Consider the following 20,122-nt stretch of genomic DNA (forward strand, 5'->3'; position numbering starts at 1 on the left):
TTTGAGACAGATTTGTTTTTTGTTTTTTTACAATAACCTGGCATTTGAGCAGGGGTTTGTAGACTTTTTACAGGCACTGTATCCTCTCCCATGAATAAGTATGTACAGGTTCTGCGCATACAGGATACTGTGCGTATGTGTAAAAAAAGTGTACAAAATGTGCTGCTGGAGACTTCAAATTCCTTTGGGATCAATAAACTCCCCTCCCTACCATCTGTAATGACTGAAGACTATATTCACACTCTGGGGTGTTGTGTAGAGCAGTGATTCCCAACCTTTTTTGTCCTGTGTGCTGCCTAAGCAATTTTGTGATATGCTGAGTACCCCCTCACTCATGCTCTATATCTGTTCCTCTATCCCCATGTGACTACACTCCATATATTTGTTATTATTACATTTTTCCAAATACCCCCTGAGGTGTGCTCACGTACCCCTAGTGGTACACGTACCCCTGGTTGGGAAAAACTGGTGTAGAGGAGGAGAAAGAGGTGTGGTGAGGACACTGCGGTGGCAACACAATAGCACAGTTGACAAAAGCAGCAGCCAGCTGGGCTGACCTATGCAGTTCCCAGCATGACTTGGCCAAAGCCAGGCACGTACCCCCCCAACTGTAGGACTAAGGAAAAAGAAGAGGGTTGGATCTATGGCTGCATAGCTCACATTACAAGGGGTGGTGCAGCACCCCCACTGATCAATACACAGCAAATAACCACCCCCTAAAGGGACAAAAAAAAAATGGCATGGTTGGGCGGGGTACATAAATATTGATATAGTTTGTGTAACACGCTCAGGTGGTAAACAGGAAGTAATCTGAAGGACATCGACAATCACCAAAACGCTCCTAAATATAAAACGCACATTAATGGAAGTGCTAGCTCATGTTTGAACTTAAAAAACACTGACGACATGCTTTGGCCACCTCCAAGGCTTTAATAAGGGGAAAAGACAACAAATACAACTCATCCATAACCTCTTCCACTAACATGGTCATGCATTGGTCATGCATGCATACATTGTACTTCCTCACTTCTTTGCACGTTGTTGTACTGTATTGCTTGTAATACATGTGCACTTGCTGTGCTCTGAAGTTCCCCAGTATACTGTCGTCTGTGTTCTCTTTTTGGAAGTCGCTTCGCAGAAGCTTCTGCCAAATGTAATGTAGTATTGTAATAAAACAGTAAAACCAGACCTGCAAACCTGTCAAAGAAAAAGGGGAATCCGCCTTGCGTCGTACCCCACTCCCCTTACCCGTTATAAATCGAACACAATCCCACGGCCTACCCTGGCTTATTGCTTAATTTTGACCTAATTGGACGGGAATAAAAAGACAATTGTCGCCAAAAAGAGACGAGTTTGCAGGTATGTTAAAACACTTTCACGGTTAACAGCCCCCAACCCCCCCCCCAGGTGATTTGAGCTATGCAGGCCCCCCAGCATGCCTTGGCCCCCAGTCTCATCCGCCCAGGCCAAGCACAACCTGGTGACAAGGACAGCAGTCTACCACACACAGAGCTTAAAAATGCCTACTGCTACACACAAACACGCCCACAAGGCAAGCCAAACGGCTCAGCATGCAAACTCGCTGCTTTGCTCTGCTCTGGGAGTCGAGTCCAGAGAGAAAACAAATATGCTTTAAAGGGACACTGTGTGAGATTTGTAGTTGTTTATTTCCAGAATTCATGCTGCCCATTCACTAATGTTACCTTTTTCATAAATACTTACCAACACCATCAAATTGTAAGTATTCACTATGACTGGAAAAATGGCATTTTTCATACATGAAAAGGGGATCTTCTCCATGGTCCGCCATTTTGAATTTCCAAAAATAGCAATTTTTAGCTGCAAAAATGACTGTACTTGGACCACACTAGAAAATATTTGTTTATTACTTAGTGAACTTTCATGTAAAGATCAAATTTGGCAATAGGCAGCCCAGTTTCAATGAGCAGCATAGTTGCAGTACCTTTTTGGACCATTTCCTGCACAGTGTCTCTTTAAGTTCTGTCAGAGGACGCGGTCAACTTCTTGGAAAAAATGAATGTCTTTGGGTGTGCGAAAATAAATAAGCCTCATCAGCAGCGGCCACCACAGAGCCAAATCAGCTGCCTTTATCACCGACCATCTGTGGCGACTGCTCCTTTAAGCAACACAAAGGAGCGAACGATGCTCTTTGGAAAACTCAACAGGCACACAGGTTTCTATCTGATGGAGGGTTGTAAAGGAGTTAAAACTGGCAGTGACCATACACTGCAACGATTTTGGCAACATTAAGCTTTTTCACCTTTACCTTCACGATTTTTTGCAATTATTTTTCTACTTCTATTATGTTATGGTGCAAGGGCATTGTACAGGAGCCAGCGATTCGATTATTTCTGATACGATACGTTTCGATTAAATCTTAGGCCGTAGGATCGATTCATAGATACATTTCGATTATTATTCACACCCCTACTAGTTACCTTCTCCCGGCTTGCTGTCCCAGCCCAGCTTGAGGCCGATGGGCGTGAAGAGGTCGCGTATGAACTCCTGGATGTCCTCGTGGTAGTCGGTGTGCGAGAGCAGCGAGGAGAGCACGCCCAGGTTGCTGCTCAGGTCGCTCCACACCGTGTAGTTGGGCTCGTTCACAAACGCCTCCATCAGCTTCAGCACCTCCACCGTGCTGATCATGCCCGCACGGGCCTAGAGCAGAGGGGGGGGAGAGGTAGAGAGAGAGAGAGAGAGGTAGAGAGAGAGAGAGAGAGAGAGAGAGAGAGAGAGAGAGGTAGAGAGAGAGAGGTAGAGAGAGAGAGAGAGAGAGAGGTAGAGAGAGAGAGAGGTAGAGAGAGAGAGAGAGAGAGAAAGGTAGAGAGGGAGAGAGAGAGAGAGAGAAAGGTAGAGAGGGAGAGAGAGGTAGAGAGGTAGAGAGGGAGAGAGGTAGAGAGGTAGAGAGATTAATAAATGTGTACAGTTGGGCTTGTTCACAAAGGCCTCCATCACCTCCAACGTGCTGAATATGCCCGTACGAGGGAGAGAGAGAGATTGTCAATTGCCACTTAAGAAACTGTGGCTATTTCATGGCCACTTCCATTTAAAAAATCAAATTTTTTTTTTACATCAATATAAGTTAAACGTTAAGAATCTAGTGGTGGGACCTCCACCTTTGGGGGGGGGATAGAGAAGTGGAAGTAGAAAAGGAAGGGAGAGAGAGAGTTGAGAGAGATCGCAGAAGAGTGATGGAGAAAATAAGAAAAACAAAGAGAGTGGGGACTATCTCAGGTACAGCACAATTGCCCATTACATTTCATAATAAAAACAATCCAACAATCTTTGTTTGCGTAAGTATGTGTCAAAATCTCAAAACGTTTCAAGTTAGGACCTTTACTGCATTATTTTACAAGAAATAAATAAAGAAGGGGGGGGTGTTGTGTGTGTGTGTGTGTGTGTGTGTGTGTGTGTGTGTGTGTGTGTGTGGGGGGGGGGGGGGTGAGAAGGTAGAAAAATGCATAGATGAAAGAAAGCACAAAAAAAGGAATATAGGAAATGAAAGACAGGAATGCAGGAAAGGAAAAAAAGAAAGACAGAGTGTATGGAGAGAGCATAAGAAAGACTGAGGAGGTGAGGCAAGGGGAGAAGGAAGAGAAATTGAGCAAGGATGGCAGGGTGTCATGAAAGCAAGCAGGTTATACAGATTGCAGAAAGAGACAAACGAAAAATGGGAATGGTAAAGTGACAGATTTTGTTTTTGGGTCAGGGAATGAAGTACCAAAGGTGAGAGCCGCTGGATGAAAGAAAAACAGAGCAAACGCCACTCACGTCACACCAGCTGCAGTCAATCATTGACAACTTTTACTAGAGCCACTTCTATTTGTTTTCCCTGTCCCTCTTCCCCTCTCTGCCCTAACCGACCGACCAAACAAGCAACCAACCTGTATGTCGTTATGGACATAGAGCAGATTTAGTGGCTCTCTATAAAAAAAGAGCCGGGTGGAGTGAGGGTGTTCTGTCAAGATGGGTTGCTTCGTCAAGATGAACAATCAATAGGCTGTTAACATCATAGCCCAACCTCAAACCTAGGGCTGCACGATTAAGGAAAAAATGATAATCACGATTATTTTGACCAAAATCAAAATCTCGATTATTAATCACAATTATTGAACAGCAATAAACAACTGATTTTTTTGCTGAATTTTGGACAGAAACACCAGCATGTTCTGGCTTCAAGGACACTTGTAGGCAGGTCACTCACTATTGTCACGATTAAATCTTGATTGATACGATTTCAATATCACGTTTTGATCACGATTTTCGATTTATTTAGATTAATTGTGCAGCCCTACCCAAACCCTAAAAATGTAACCAAACATCTTCTAATTAGTGTAAGATAACCCAAACTACGCCCACCCAATGCAAAAGAGTGTGCTGAAGTTTGGTCTCCTAAGGGGGCGTTGGTGGATCCACGCTCAGTGTGGTCACTTCTGATTAATCAGCTGGACGTGCATCACATATTGTAGGCAGAAATCCGCGGTCTGTGTGATCGTGCCCCAAGACTCCAAAAGGTCCCCTAAAGGGGCATTCACCTGAAATCACATGGATCCAGAAAATGCACAGGCTTGAAACATCTTCATAATAGAAGATGTTTGATGTAATGGTTTGGGAGCTCGTCTCGACAGGTACGCAGCTCATACCGACATAGCAGGGGGAGGGATGTTTGAGAGCACCCACTATGAAGATAAATGCGCTGACAAACGTTAAGGACAGGTCTAGTTACAAGTGACGCAACTGCTGTAAAATAAGAACAAAAAACACACACACACACATGTAAAGCAATACAAGTGAGGTAAACGAGTGTTTTTACAGCTCCTGTGCGTGGGTGTGGCAGCGCCGTGAAAATTTCCGTACCCCCTGACACCGCAAGAGACGCAGCACAGGCCTAGTGGCTTTTGACTGCCATGACGTGATATATTTAAAATATTTTGACAATTTCGTATTTTCCCTGTCAAATTAGAGCATTTGTGCTGGCAAAAGCAGGTCATTCCTTATATGTGGCACTGGGTTGTAGCTTCTGTTATCCAAGTGGCCCATCAGCGGGTAGCCTAGCAAGCAGTACTATGCATCAAACTGATGGTCTGGCACTGAGGTTTATGGGCCAGTGGCAGAACAATCACACACAGGGCAAAGCACTGATAGGGCCCCCATTCGGACCACCACGGTCACAACAGGGCCCCCACCACCAATACTGCAGGGCCCTGGGCCCAGGGGCTAATAGTCATGCCCCTGGTAGAACCAACTGTGGCATGAAATAGGCCAGTGCAGCTGTGTCGTCAACGTTAACATGCTTGCATGCCTGCCCCTATTTATTTTTGTATTAGTAGAGTAGAGTAGAGCAATTTTATTGATCCCGGGGGGGAAATTAAGGAAATTAATCAATTCCATGTAGTACTTCACTGTCTGTGAAAAAGGGCTATAGCTTATTTACTTAACAGATTCAGTTTCAAACAGAATTCCAAGACAGGGTGTTTTGATAAGAGGACAGAACTTGCGTCCTTTGCGAGTATCTCCAATGGTGCAGTGTTAAACCTGCCAGCCAAGCCAGCCAAGAATATTTATTTACAACCACTAGGGTTCATCTGGTGGTTTCCTAGGCTAGGGCGCAAAATGGGACTAGTGCTATTGCGTAACAATTGTGTGTGTGTGTGTGTGTGTGTGTGTGTGTGTGTGTGTGTGTGTGTGTGTGTGTGTGTGTGTGTGTGTGTGTGTGTGTGTGTGTGTGCGCGTGCGCGCGCGCCGGAGCTCCCATCTCAAACCCCTGGAGGCGAAGCTCGGGTTTAGAGTAGTGGAGCTGCTTATCAGGGACTTGTTGCCTTGCATCGCTAACCTTTGCTTTCTGACACACAAACACACATCTTGACACGCACGCATACACCCACACCTTGACGCACACGCACATGCACACGCCCACACACACACCCACAAACGTGCATAAATGCACGCACATGTATACAAGGTTGACAGCTCGAGTCAATCCCAAAGCAAAATACTGCACTGCTTCTTCAATAGGGCTTGAATCTTGTCTTCTCAGGAACAAATAAGATTGCATCAATCGGGCTGATTTGTGTCTTTGTGCCCAAGAATACCCCAAGACAGACAATAACGTCTTACATAATACAGAAACACCCATGATAAGACTATGAAAATCAATATTTGTCCCAAAGTCAATTTGCACTATAACCATTCTTTTAAAAACTCTCTCTAATATTTTTAGTATCTAGAAGGAATATTTACAAATTAAATTAATAATGGTAAGGTAAATGTTCTTGATGTTTGTATATTGTATACACAAAAAATGCTAAATTTCCTATCATTCTGCTGCTAAGTTCCACTACCCCTCTCCTGTACACTGACCAGGGAGAAAAGGTCGCTCTGCAGGCCCCATCAGATGTTGTGATATTTTATATGCATATTAGGGATGCAAATTATCGATTAATTCATTAATCATTAGTTGATAGCCTTATCGATCGACTTACGATTAATTGATAAGCGGTGTTTTCCCTCCGAAATCTCAATGTTTCTCGAAAAAAAAACGTATCAAATCTAAAAATTGTAATTAAAAATTGAGAAAATACCATATTTAAATTCTATTTCAATTCTTTAATCCAAAGGTGTTTTCAAATATTGCCACCATTCACACCCCTCCTCACACACACTCTTCACATGCCTTTTTCACCTGGGTCTCTTGTCAGTTGAATTGTCGATTAATTGTGATTAATGTTTTTTAATCGATTAATGCATTGATCCATTAAAGTCGATTAATCGATTTATCGTTTGCATCCCTAATGCATATAATGATCCTAACACAACATAGTATCAATGCCATTTTTTGGGCTCAGGGCGTCAGGTGGTACAACCACAGCTAATGCCAATAAATGCATTAATAATTGGTAATTAAAGTACGGCAATGAATACCCATGGTACCGTCCCGCCGCACTGCTCCCTTGGAGCGCCATTGAAGGCTGCCCCCTTGCACGGGTGAGGCATAAATGCAATTTTGTTGCATGCAGTGTTCACTTGTGTGCTGCGGAGTGGCTGTGTCACAATGACAATGGGAGTTGGAGTTTCCCAAATGGGCTTTTCACTTAGGTGCTGTTTACAAATAGCTGGATATTTTTATATGTGGATATTTTTTTCTCCTGCTTGTATTGGTTTTGCATTGGTTTTGGCCTTCCGTTTCCACATAGCAGATATTTAAAATCCAGGTATAAAAAGCAGAAGAAAAAAATATCCTGTTTAGGGGGCTGAAACGCATTTGTTACAATGGAGGATTTTTTTTATCCACATGTTGCGTTTACACCTAGCAGGAGAAAAAAAATACCCTGCTAAAAAATATCCTGCTACGTGGAAACAGCACCTTAGTGTAATGGGCACCAGGCTCACCAGGGAGAAGAGGTCGTTCTGCAGGCCCAGCCGGTCGACGGGCAGCAGGCTGAGGTCTCGGATGCCTGGCAGCAGGCTCTCCAGCATGGGCGAGCTGTACTGGATACGGTAGAAGCCCACCGTGCCTGGATTAATCTGCAGAAGAGACGAGACGAGAGAGCGAGAGAGAGACAGAGAGAGAGACCGAGGCAGAGAGAGTGTGTGTGAGAGAGAAAGCGAGAGAGAAAGAGAGCAAGAGAGAAAGAAAGCAAGAGAGAGAAACAGAAAGAAAGAGGGGGGTTAGGATGGGCAAGTTCATTTCTACCCAGCATGCCTGGATTTATTTGCAGGAGAGGCATGAAAGACCAACAGAAGACAAAGGCAAGTTAATTTCTGTTACGCATTTTTTCATTTCAGTAGATTATGTTGTGTTGTGTTACCCTTAGTTACAGTAGACACACCATTCCTGGATTAATGTAGAGTGTAATATAATCTGCAGCAGACATCTAGGCAGTCATAGATAAATGGTTGGGGGGAGGGGGTGTAGTAATTAACCAGTGCTCTCCCCCATCCTCCTCAATGAGAGAGGTACCCTGAGCATGGTACCGCCCCGCCACACTGCTCCCTGGGTGCGCCATTGGATGGTGCCCCCTTGCGTGAGTGAGGCATAAATGCAATTTTGTTGTGTGCAGTGAGCACTGTGTACTGTGGAGTGCTGTGTCACATTGACAATGGGAGTTTTGAGTTTCCCAGTTGGGCTTTCAATTCACTTTCAAATGGAAGGCAAAGGTATATTTATGCACAGCGTGCCAATGGGGTCAATAATAATCCAGAGTGTGGCAGTCGTGGAGGGTGAAAGCTGAGGCAAAGGCTATGGAACAAACGGAAGAAAACAGAGAAAAGAGGACCAACAAAGTTGCCAAAAAAAGGGTCAGAGACTGGTTTTCAAAACTTCTCTCCACTGGATAGACAATTTAAGAGAGGTACCGTTTACGAGAGTACTACCGTACAACCCTCCAGTCAAACAACAGTAAAAATGTCAAGACTGATGATTGTTTTGGCTCAATTAAGGAATAATGACTTCACAGAATGACAAAGGTATCGTAAAAGAACAATTTCCGGTACTTTGAACCTGTACTCTGCCGATATTTGCTCTCGTGTTACACCGTTGTGTTGTAAACACAATCTGACTGCACTTCACACTACGGCAGATGTCAGTATGGTGAATTATTATTCAAAAGCACACACACACGCTTCCTTAACATTTTCTTTTTTTCTAATTTGACCTCATTTTAAAATCAGGTGAGAACCAAGTGTCTCTCCAAGTGTGAATCCCATTGGCTGGACCGGAGAGGATAATATGAAAATGATGTCAAATGAGTCACAAGACAAACAGCTCAGGGTGACAACTCATCATCTGTAGTCGCCGCACGGGCAACGAGCCAGACAGCAGCGCCAGGGCTAATACCTTTTAGACTTCAGGCTCTGCCACAGACTTGACTGGTTTCACCACAGCACTGACTGACATGCATCGACTTAGCTCATGGTGATAACTCGTCTGTGTCAACAAAAACGTCCAAGAACCTGGCAGCATGGTCACGTTAATGTCTTTAGACTTTGGCATGTATGAATGTTATTGTGCAGCGTGAGGAGGAGGCGGACTTTGGACCATGGGGCTGCAAGGTTCGACCCCCAGCCTAACCCTCTCCATGCCTCTACCCATGAAGTGTAACAGGGAGGACTGTAACTAACAACACCCTGTACCAACTGCTAGTACCGGTAGCTTTGGAAGTGTCAGCCAAGTGTAATGTAACGCTAAGTAATGCATGCGCCTGTGAGTTTGCCTTGAATAGAAATATGCAACGTGTGTGTTTGTGTGTGTGTGTGTGTGTGTGTGTGTGTGTGTGTGTGTGTGCGCGCGCGCGCGTGTGTGCGTAAACACTTGATGTCATTGTAGTGCGTGTCAGTGTCCACGAGAGTGCAATTCGGTTGTAACGCCTTGACCACAGTCTTGCCACTAGGGACAGGGAGCATATTTGCAAGGGCACCAGTTCAGCTCAGTTCAGCCCAGCTCTATTCAAATGCTGCTCACTAGCAGAAAACGAAACTCAAAGACGGAGACAGATTAGGTCTGCTTTGACTCAGCGTTATGACCCTTCCAAAAAGAAAAAAAGACGACAAGATAAGCAAACATTTGCGAGAGCTTGGACTGCAGCCAACGCTTCCGGGGTACTTTGTAAGCGACTGAACGGCACTCCAGAGAGAGAGAGACGGGCTCACAGCTTGCAAGACGGACAGGCGGTTTGTTTGTTCGCTTGTGTGTGTGTGTGTGTGTGTGTGTGTGTGTGTGTGTGTGTGTGTGTGTGTGTGTGTGTGTGTGTGTGTGTGTGTGTGTGTGTGTGTGTGTGTGTGTGTGTGTGTGTGTGTGCGCGTGTGTTGAAAACGTTGACTTCTGTTACAATTTAACATGCATTGACCTTTTGTAAGAGGCCAGCTGAAGTTATGCATGTGAAGATATCGCTCCCTACACCTCCATCCATAGCAGATAAACACAATTGTAGTCATTAAAGACCGTGGTTCCTTCACACAAAGACTGCACCATGGCATTTAATTTTGCATTTCTTTTCATTGCTCAATACAGTAGTTGCAGGCCAAAAACGTAAGATGCCTTCCTCAAGAAAACAGAACACATTCAAAACGCACACACTCATACAAACAATAACACATTCAAAACGCACACACTCATACAAACAATAACACATTCAAAACACACACACTCATACAAACAATAACACATTCAAAACACACACACGCACACAAACAAGTGGATCTTCATAAAAAACGACGACCCTGTCTACAATGTAGAGCTGGTTAAACACACACAGACACAACATGCGCACACGCACACGCACACGCACACGCACGGACACACACAGAGCGGTGGGCGTCCCTCACCTTGATGTATAGTAAAAAAAGCCGCACTCCCGGATCAATTTCTTGCAGTTTTAATACTGGGTTAGCATGGCAGACAGACAGACGCTGTCTGTTAAAACTGCAAGAAATTGATCCGGGAGTGCAGCTTTTCTACTATACATGAACTTTGCTGTTTGCTCGCACCCAAAGATCTTGTAAGAAACTTTTCGGAGTTGAGCGCACTTTCTCTACTAAAAGTTCGTCCCTCACCTTGACCCACTGCTGGCAAACACACACAGACACAAAAAGACACGCATGCGCACACGCATGCGCACGCACGCACACACACGGACACACACAGAGCAGTGGGCGTCCCTCACCTTGACCCACTGCTCGGGGGCGACGCTGGGCACGGTGACGGTGGTCTCGGCCTGGTCCAGCAGCACCTTCATCTTGGTGCAGCCCGGGTCCTCGCTGGTGCAGATGCTGATGGGCACCATCCAGCTGGGACACTCCTCACCTGGAGCAAACGCACAGCAGATAACATCATGTTACCTCACATTACATTTAGGGATGCAAACGATTAATCGATTAATCGACTTTAATCGATCAATGCGTTAATCGATTAAAAAACATTAATCGCAATTAATCGACAATTCAACTGACGAACTGGTGAAATGGGCAAAGAATTAAAATAGAATGAATTTAAATGTGGTATTTTGTCTCAATTTTTTATAAGCATTTTTAGATTTAGTTTTTTTAGTTGTTTTAGAGAAACATTGAGATTTCGGGGGAAAAACGCCGCTTATGAATTAATTGTAAGTTGATCGATAAGGCTATCAACTAATGATTAATGAATTAATCGATAATGTGCATCCCTAATTATATTACATTATACAATAGTTAGATCCAGTCAATTTATTTTGCGATATCTGATCGGATGAGACGCGTTCTACTGGCATTCTACGCGTCGGTAAGGAGGAGGATGTCTAGGTGGACATCATCCCCGGAGACTCATCACACCTAATAATCACACCGCCGTGGACAGAATGTAACCAGGGCCGAGCATTTTGAACTCGTTGGTAATCAACCGTTTTTTGTTTTGTTTTGTTTTGTTTTTTGAAGAAATGCCCCCTTGACAACATCACAAGACTGACAACGACCTCCTTAGTATTAAAAAATGAAATTGACCAATGCCCCCCAATGGGGCACCTAAGTCACGCCCTTCTACTTCCGATCCATGGGGCTGGAGCTCTCAAAATTTTTAATGAATGAATGAATGAATTTTAATTAATGGAGCGAGTCAAGCTAAATCCTCATCCCGTTTGGCATGTGCTCTGGATTTCACATATGATGGCAGTGAATTTGAAAGGTTTGGATTTGCGTCGAAAGACCACTCATTTTCGACACGCAAGAAACGTTATTTTAGCTTTTGTGCAAAACTGTGTTAGAGACTACACGTGCGCCTCGCATATTTGACGTGAACCGAGGCACAGCCAACCCTACGTCAGACTTGCGACGTCTGTTGTGTAGTCCAAATAATTACATATTTTGCACGCACACAACACAAAAATCGCTTGCCAAGTGAAGTCAACAGGCACACCATTGGTTGTTATTAATTCTGAGGCCCAGCATATGTGTGATCGACGGGGAAATGCGAGGTGGATCGGGGTAGGGGGCTTGCACTCTACAAGTGCACATAATCCATTTGTCACCAAAAAGTGAAAGAAATTTCATTTGCCCACTAATTGCCTATTAATAACTTGAGACCCAGTGGATGTAATCATCAGTCACCCAAATTAAAACCAAACATCCATTAGTGGGAAGACTCATTTAAAAATTCTAATGGCTGCTTCAGTTTTCCAGCCTCAACATGTACCTTGTGGCCCTTCTGAGCTAAATTTGAGGAACAAAAGAGTCTCCATCCCCCTATGTTCGTAAGCTCCATAGTTTTTACCAAAACTAAGAAGATTATTATCAAAATCTGGCTAACCTCGGAAAACATAATTGCAAAATCTAGCTGCAATATAAATACAATGGGAACTACAACAATATGGCATTGTTGTCCATCCTGCAGCTACGTCATGACGCCAACATTTTGCTTCAGTTCTTTTGTGGCAAAGTATTCAAGTCTTAGCATGTACTGGCTTTCTGAGTTGAATTTGAGGAACAAAATAGTCACCATTCTTCATCCCCCACCTTCTTACCTTTGTAAGCTCCATAGTTTTACCAAAACTAAGAAGATTACATTACATCAAGTACTGTAAGCTCGGGTGCAAAATCTGGCTGCAATAACATTCGCTAAACAATATAATGGGAACTACCACAATATGACATTGTTGTCCGCCCTGCAGCTACGCCATGACACCATCATTTTGCCATGGCAACTGAACTCCTTGACCCCCCCTGTTTCTGTTTTATGGAGACTTTCTAAATAAAGGATAAAGGCAGACCAATCCACATATGCTCGCAGGGTGAAAAAATGCCTATGAAAGAGGACGATTGCTAAATTGAAGAGTTTTCAATAGTAAATTTAGTCTTTTTTTGTAAGCAGTGCGCAGATCTCTTCTTTTTTCTATTTGGCACCTGCTGGACGCTGCTTTTCTTTGAACGTGCACACCCTGAACTGACTTTTAAAATAAAAACATTGCCCACTGAACTCCCTGCCCCCTGTTTTTATGGAGACTTCTTAAATGAAAGTGTGCGTGTGTGTGCATGTGCGTGTGCATGTGTGTATGTGCGTGTGCATGTGTGTATGTGTGTGTGTGTGTGTGTGTGTGTGTGTGTGTGTGTGTGTGTGTGTGTGTGTGTGTGTGTGTGTGTGTGTGTGTGTGTGTGTGTGTGTGTGTGTGTGTGTGTGTGTGTGTGTGTGTGTGTTAAAAACATGGCCATCTGGGCCAGTGTTCCGGAGCTGGGAGGGAAGGAGTGAGTTCCAAGAACATGGAACTTGGTGCCGCCGTCGCAGGCAGCCAGTGATGTAACAAACCATACCAGGGATGAGCTCCGTGTCTTCTAGTTCTAAGTGCTACTCCCATAAAATCTCTCATACACAGACACAGACACAGACACAGACACAGACACACACACCCTGGCTACCGAACATCTCTGTATGTGTATTTTTTATGACAGGCAGAAAATGTCCTGTACGTGTGAGACAGACAGTCTCCCCATTTCTCTCTTCCTCACACACACACACAAGCACAATTTTGCTTTCACACATACACTTACTTCCTTTCTACGTCTCCCAAACACACTCAGACACACACACACACTCAGACACACACACACACACACACACACACACTCAGACTCACACTCACACACACTCAGACACACACTCAGACACACACACACACACACACACACACACACACACTCAGACACACACACACACACACACACACACACACACACACACACACACACACACACACACACACACACACACACACACACACACACACACACACACCCTGTTCCCTAAGCAGCAGCATAGGAGGCCAGCCGGTTGGGTGTGTGTAGTCACAGGGCCGGTTCTAGTCCATTTGGTGCCCTAGGCGAGCACCCCCTTTCCTTTTGTGTATCTAGACCAGTGGTTCCCAAACTTTTTTTCTTGCGCACCCCCTTGTACATTTCAATGTGGTTCGCGCACCCCCTAAACAATGTTTTGGTGTCTTGATGGCCGCTCAGATATGGCTTCACTGCACATTATGCAGTCATTTGGGAATCCTCATTTCCAATACTGTAGACTTCATGTTTCTTCAAGCATACAGTTCACCATACAGTTAAAAACTACTTCATTTTCATTAATGTTGTATAAAAACACACATATCCGCCCAGTTTGGGAAACCCTGATCTAGACATTAGCGTTGATATCTACATCTGATTGAGCACAGATCTAGTTCCTATATATACACCGAGTGAACATGACAACTTTGTCAATGTTTTATTTTGCTCGACTTTCTAATTCTGTGGGACCTTTTGGCTTTATGGCGCCCCTAAGACATGTGGTGCCCTAGGCGACTGCCTTATCTGCCTATGCCTAGCGCCAGTCCTGTGTAGTCAGTTCACAGTGCTGTAACTGTGAATTCCCTCGGGGACCCTCCCCTCCCCTATCGCACAGTGGACAATACTGTGACCAATAGACACGTCCACTCCCTTCTCTGTCCCTCTCTCTCTCTCTCTCTCTCTCTCTCCCTCCCTCCCGCAGGCCTCTCCTCCCTTCCCGCTATGCTGTACTGTACACAGTGACAAGAAGTATATCCACTCACTACCCCATTCGCTCCCTCTCCCCTCAGTGCCCTCCCGTGCTGCACTACCAGAGATTCTTTAAGTATAGAGATATTCCAATGTAATAGGTTGCTATGGGCACCTAACATGACCAGGTTCCGGTCTGCCTAAAGGGGCGTGTCATAATAGAACAGTCCTTAGGTCTGCCTAGGTCTGCCTAAAGGGGGATCCCCCCCCCCGCCCCCTCCCGCTTGCAATAATAGAACCCGGAAACAATGGGCCAATGGAACCTCTCTTTCTCTCTACTCTCTCTCTCTGTTCACCAGTGGGTCTCAACCTTTTTTGAACACCCGCTTCTCCTCATCTTAAGCCTCCCAACATCATGATGATTAAAACACTGCCCCTGCCCCTCTCTCAGTTGTCTCCTTCTCAAGGAGTGTGTAATGTCTTGTGTGTAATGTCTTCTGTATTTATGCATGTATGCTACTTGACACCCTAATTTTCCCTCAGGATTAATAAATGACACTCTACTCTACTTCTCTCCCTCTCTACTCAATGCCCTCCCCGGCCGCACTACTTTTTTTCTACAGTGACTGTATATGCACTGTATATCCCCCCCACCGTTCATAATACTGTACAAAGTGACCGTAAAGTTTAAACTCTCACACTCTCTCTCTCTCCAGCTCTCCCTTCCTGCTTCTCAAACACAAACACCCTTCGTGTTCCCCATCACAGTATACACAGTTCAAGATACAGTGATCCCATAGCAACCCCATCCTCATTCAAAATGCACAGTGGTCCTATAGCCACCCCATCCTCCCTTCTCCTCTCTCCCCCTTTTCTTCCTTCTTTCTTTCTTCCCTCCCTCCCCCCTCCCTCCCTCTGCTCCGCACCGCACCCCTTTGCGCTCACCATTGTGTGGTCCACTGGCGCAGAACTTGGTCTGGGAGATCTTGAGCACGCGGTCCTCCCCTTGCTGAAAAACAGGTCGTACAAGAGTACATTGTAGATAGAAAGAAGGAAAGAAAGCAAGAAAGAAAGAAGAAAACATAAATAAATAATAAACAAACCACCACTAGTGTCCTTAACCAGAAATATGCAGAGTAATACATATGTGAATAAAAACCAAACACTGCACGGTTCAAAGGGTTTTTTTTAGACATTGGAAATACCACATAATGAATAGGTAACTGTCCTGACCTGCTGCACTTGGAATAGCAGCACTGTACACTTGACACTTGGCAGAGGCCTTTGTCAGAAGTGATTTACAATAGACGGTACAAAGACAAAAGGTTGGGGCAACATACTTCACTTACACTGTCCATGTACACTACTACACTACTACAGTTCAAAACATAAATCCCAAGTTGTCTGTATCTGTTGCACTGCATGATGCAACACACTGCGTAATGACGTACAGCAACCATGGCCGTAACCAACACTGAGGACACAGAGGTCATGTCCTCTGTATTTTTCCTCGGAAATGTAAACTTTCTCTATTATGAAAATCGATCTATGACCAACGATGATAATTCAGTCTGTATACGCCACGACCATTTATCCTCAAAACGGTGAGTAATAAAACAAACGTAAGAGTTTCAGTGAAGAGTTTGAAGCATTCTAAATGTACAGTATGACTCAGTATTTGACCTCAATATTTGGAAATGTCTCGTTGCGGCCCTACAAGTAACATGATGGTAACATAATAGTCTTGACAGTAACAGTATCAGGTAGCTGCTCCTGGACACTATAATGATGGTGACATACAATCTCACCCAAAAGAAGACACTTAAGACATTAAACACAGTTTGCTGTATCTGTTGTGCTACAATCAATGGTAACATATAGTATAGCCATAACAACACGGTATCAAGTACCTTTTCCTGGTTCACTATGATGATGATGACATACAATTTTAATGCACTAGTAGTGATTTCAATTTTAATGCACCACTAGTAGTGATTTCAATTTTAATGCGCTAGTAGTGATTTCAATTTTAATGCACTAGTAGTGATTTAAATTTTAATGCACCACTAGTAGTGATTTCAATTTTAATGCACTTGTATGGCGACAGTGTCAACATGTTCCTCGATTCTGGTCCCTACGATAATGGTGGTGAAATATCTTTATGTTACCCCTTCCCCCTGAATACTAACACCACCACCAATAATAAGTATTCAGTATGACTGGGAAAATTGCATTTTTCATACATGAAAAGGTGGATCATCTTCATGTCTGCCTATTTGAATTTCCAGAAATAGGCCTTTTAGTCTGCAAAAGTTACTCTATGTCGATTATACCAGTAAATATTAGTATATTGATTAGGCCAAGATCAGATCAGATATGGGAAAAGGTAGCGCAATTATAATGAGCAGCACAGTTACAATACCTACGTTGGCCAAAATCATACAACAGAGTAAAACCAACACAACAGTGTAAAATCCAGGATTGTTGCATCAGTTGCACTACATCAGCCGTTCCCAAACTTTTTTCCCTGTGCACCACCTTGTACATTTCAGTGTGGTTCGTGCACCCCCTAAGTGAATATTTTGGTGTGCTGATGGCCAGGCAACTATAATTCACTGTGCATTCACTGCACATTATGCACTGTTGTTTTGGGGAAACCTCTTTTCCAATAGTCTACGAGTTAAACTACACTTCAGATGGACCCTTCCAGCATACAATTCACCATCCAACTACTTAATGTTCATTAATGCTGGATGAAAACTCACATATCCAGCATTGCTCTATTCAGCTCGCGCACCCCCTTAAGGCAGGCTGCGCACCCCCAGGGGTGCACGCACCACAGTTTGGGAAACCCTGCACTACATGGTGCAACATGCTATAACATCAGGGTAACAAATGAAGAGTTTCATTGCAAAGGGACGCAAGCACCATCTTTTTTTTGCTTTTGCATTTTATTATTGGAAATGACTGCATCATCTGTGTGTGAATTCTTGCCATTCAAATATTTTCAGAGCATACTTTTTAAAACCAATATTAAATACATTTTGCAATGCAATGCAATGCCAAATACAAAAAAAGCGTCAATTTCCAAAATGTTCTGAAATGGATATACGTCATTTTGCATTGAAGCTCTTCAGATAGCCTTAACAGTCAGGTATAGATCATACCTGTTCCTGGTCCACGACGATGATGGGGAATCCCATTTGTTTGGTCCAGGAGCTCATGACTGCAGCGATGGGCTTCCCGCTGGCCTGCTCTAAGCAGTCCCACAGGTCCTCTGGGTGGGGGAAACATGGAGATGGAATAATATAATAATAATAATAATACTTTCGTTTTATATAGCGCCTTACAAAACACCAAAGGACGCTTCACAGAGTGTTGTGTTGGAAAGTGTGAGTGTGTGTGCGCGTCAGTGTGTGATAGACATGTTGTGTGTTGTGTGTATATCAATATAGACAGGGTGAGATTTGCCCGAAAACAAGAAGGGGGCATACGTTTCAGATTTTAAGCAATATCAATGGAATTACATTAAACTGATTAAAATTATGTGGGGAAAAAGTGGCGATATCAAAACCAGAAGGGGGGACACTGTTGCAGGTTCAATCCCCACCCTTACCACCCTACCAGCAAGGCACCTATCCCCACTCTGCTCCAGGGACTGTAAGCAATAGCCTGTAATATCTGAAATTGGCTTTGGATACAAGTGGCAGCTAAGTGCAATGTAATAATAATACCTGTGTAAACACAATGCTATGACAGGTTTCTCTGTCATGAACACAGTCTGAGCTCTGGAATCCAAGCAAGTTCAAAAATGGAAGCTGTGATGAAAATCTTAAAATAGTGTGTGTGTGTGTGTGTGTGTGTGTGTGTGTGTGTGTGTGTGTGTGTGTGTGTGTGTGTGTGTGTGTGTGTGTGTGTGTGTGTGTGTGTGTGTGTGTGCGTGCGTGTGTGTGTTTCCTGAATCTTTTTGGTATGATGCTGCTTTTTAGCAGCTCACATCTTTCCATCCAGTAATACACGATGTGGGTCAGTGGAAAAACAGATCTCTCAACCTCCAAATCTCTGGCAGTTCCACAATTTCAATATCAATGTACTATGAGTCAATGTACACACCATACAGTGGCAATTAAACGGAGTGGAGTGATTTTCTTATGCAGTGTTCTAATGGTCAAATGGTTAAACACAACAAGCCAATCAAGAAGACTGTGCGGAACTTTGATCAGGTAGCCGGTTTTTCATTGGCTGTAAATGGTTAGGAAAGGTCTATTGATGTGTGTAACAAGTACACTTCATAATGTGACAATAAAAGTCACTCTGTTCTATTTGTATGTGTGTTCTAATGGGGGAGGGGGGCTGGGTTGTGTTCATCACAGATAGCCAACCAAAACAAACCAATCAAGGCGGTGTCTGCGGAAGTTTAATCAGGTAGCAGGCTTTTTATTGGCTCATAGCCTGTAAACAGCTGTCACACTACAGAAGTAACTGCCGGTTAACATCCCTGTTACCGACTACAGCATAAGAATAGCTCATGTGAATTGCTTGTTCTGACAGATTCACACGCGCACCGCACAGCACAGCACAGCACAGCACAGCACAGCACAGCACAGCACAGCACAGCACAGCACAGCACAGCACAGCACAGAAGGGGTGACTCATTTCATCAAGTTTTGCCTAAACGACTTTCCAATGCTGACAGCCAAAGAGACGGATGAGGCTCATCAACATCAAAACCTCAAGTGGTTTGAAGCAACACATACACATCATGTTCAAGCATGTCCAGACGTTTCACAAGTGTGGGGCAAAAAATAATATACTTCTTTAGTCATAACCTCCAGTGACTTCAATGTCGTCTTGTGATGTCCGTTTTTTTGTGTGCAAAGACAAGCGCGCAAAGCGCGCAAAGCACACGTGCACGCGCCTCTCCCGTCACACACACGCGCGCACGCACACACACACAGGCGCTCGCGTGCACAGGCACACACGCAGCCGCTCGCGTGCACAGGCACACACGCAGCCGCATGCACACCCCTACACACAAAAGCACAATCACACTCACTTCTGGCAACGTTCCACAGAGTTTATTTTTAGCCCAGTAAGTATACAGATGGACAAACCCTCCAGGACAGAAAAACTGCTGCTGGAGTCCGTCCTCTATCTCCACCTCCCTCTCCATCTCTGTCACAGACACACACACACACACGAGCGCACACACACATATGTACGCAGAGACTGACATCGGCTCACACTCGCACACTACAGGAATAACATGGAGACACATGTATGCATCTGCACGTGCACTCACACACAATACAGAATAACATGGACACCCACAGACAAACACACACAGACACACACACACCATTTCCAAGTTCAACTCCAGGCCATATGATCTCATGCAGGTCAACCAGGAGTCAAAGTCAAGCCACCCATGTAATGAAAGACCCCCACCCCCACACCCACACTCACGCACACTCACACTCACGCACACACCCGCGCACACACGCGCGCGCACGCACGCACGCATATACACACACAAGCACACACACACCACTTCTGCATTCATTCTCACCTCCCGGCCAGTGGCCTGCCGCCTACCACACACACGCGCTTATGAGAATAGGCT

At 44.4% G+C, this 20,122-nt stretch overlaps 1 protein-coding gene across 1 annotated transcript in view; it reads right to left on the reverse strand.

Annotated features, from left to right (window-relative positions):
- npepps (aminopeptidase puromycin sensitive) overlaps positions 1–20,122 on the reverse strand; it is a 73,529-nt gene that overhangs the window by 13,882 nt on the left and 39,525 nt on the right. Inside the window, exons 13-17 of the mRNA XM_063198731.1 lie at positions 17,667–17,776; positions 15,445–15,508; positions 10,683–10,822; positions 7,411–7,545; positions 2,460–2,679 (exon numbers count right to left, since the gene is read on the reverse strand). Coding sequence (XP_063054801.1) covers positions 2,460–2,679; positions 7,411–7,545; positions 10,683–10,822; positions 15,445–15,508; positions 17,667–17,776 — 669 coding nt within the window. The remainder of the gene's footprint in view (positions 1–2,459; positions 2,680–7,410; positions 7,546–10,682; positions 10,823–15,444; positions 15,509–17,666; positions 17,777–20,122) is intronic.

This window comes from Engraulis encrasicolus, chromosome 1 (assembly GCF_034702125.1).
Source record: "Engraulis encrasicolus isolate BLACKSEA-1 chromosome 1, IST_EnEncr_1.0, whole genome shotgun sequence".
Taxonomy (NCBI): domain Eukaryota; kingdom Metazoa; phylum Chordata; class Actinopteri; order Clupeiformes; family Engraulidae; genus Engraulis; species Engraulis encrasicolus.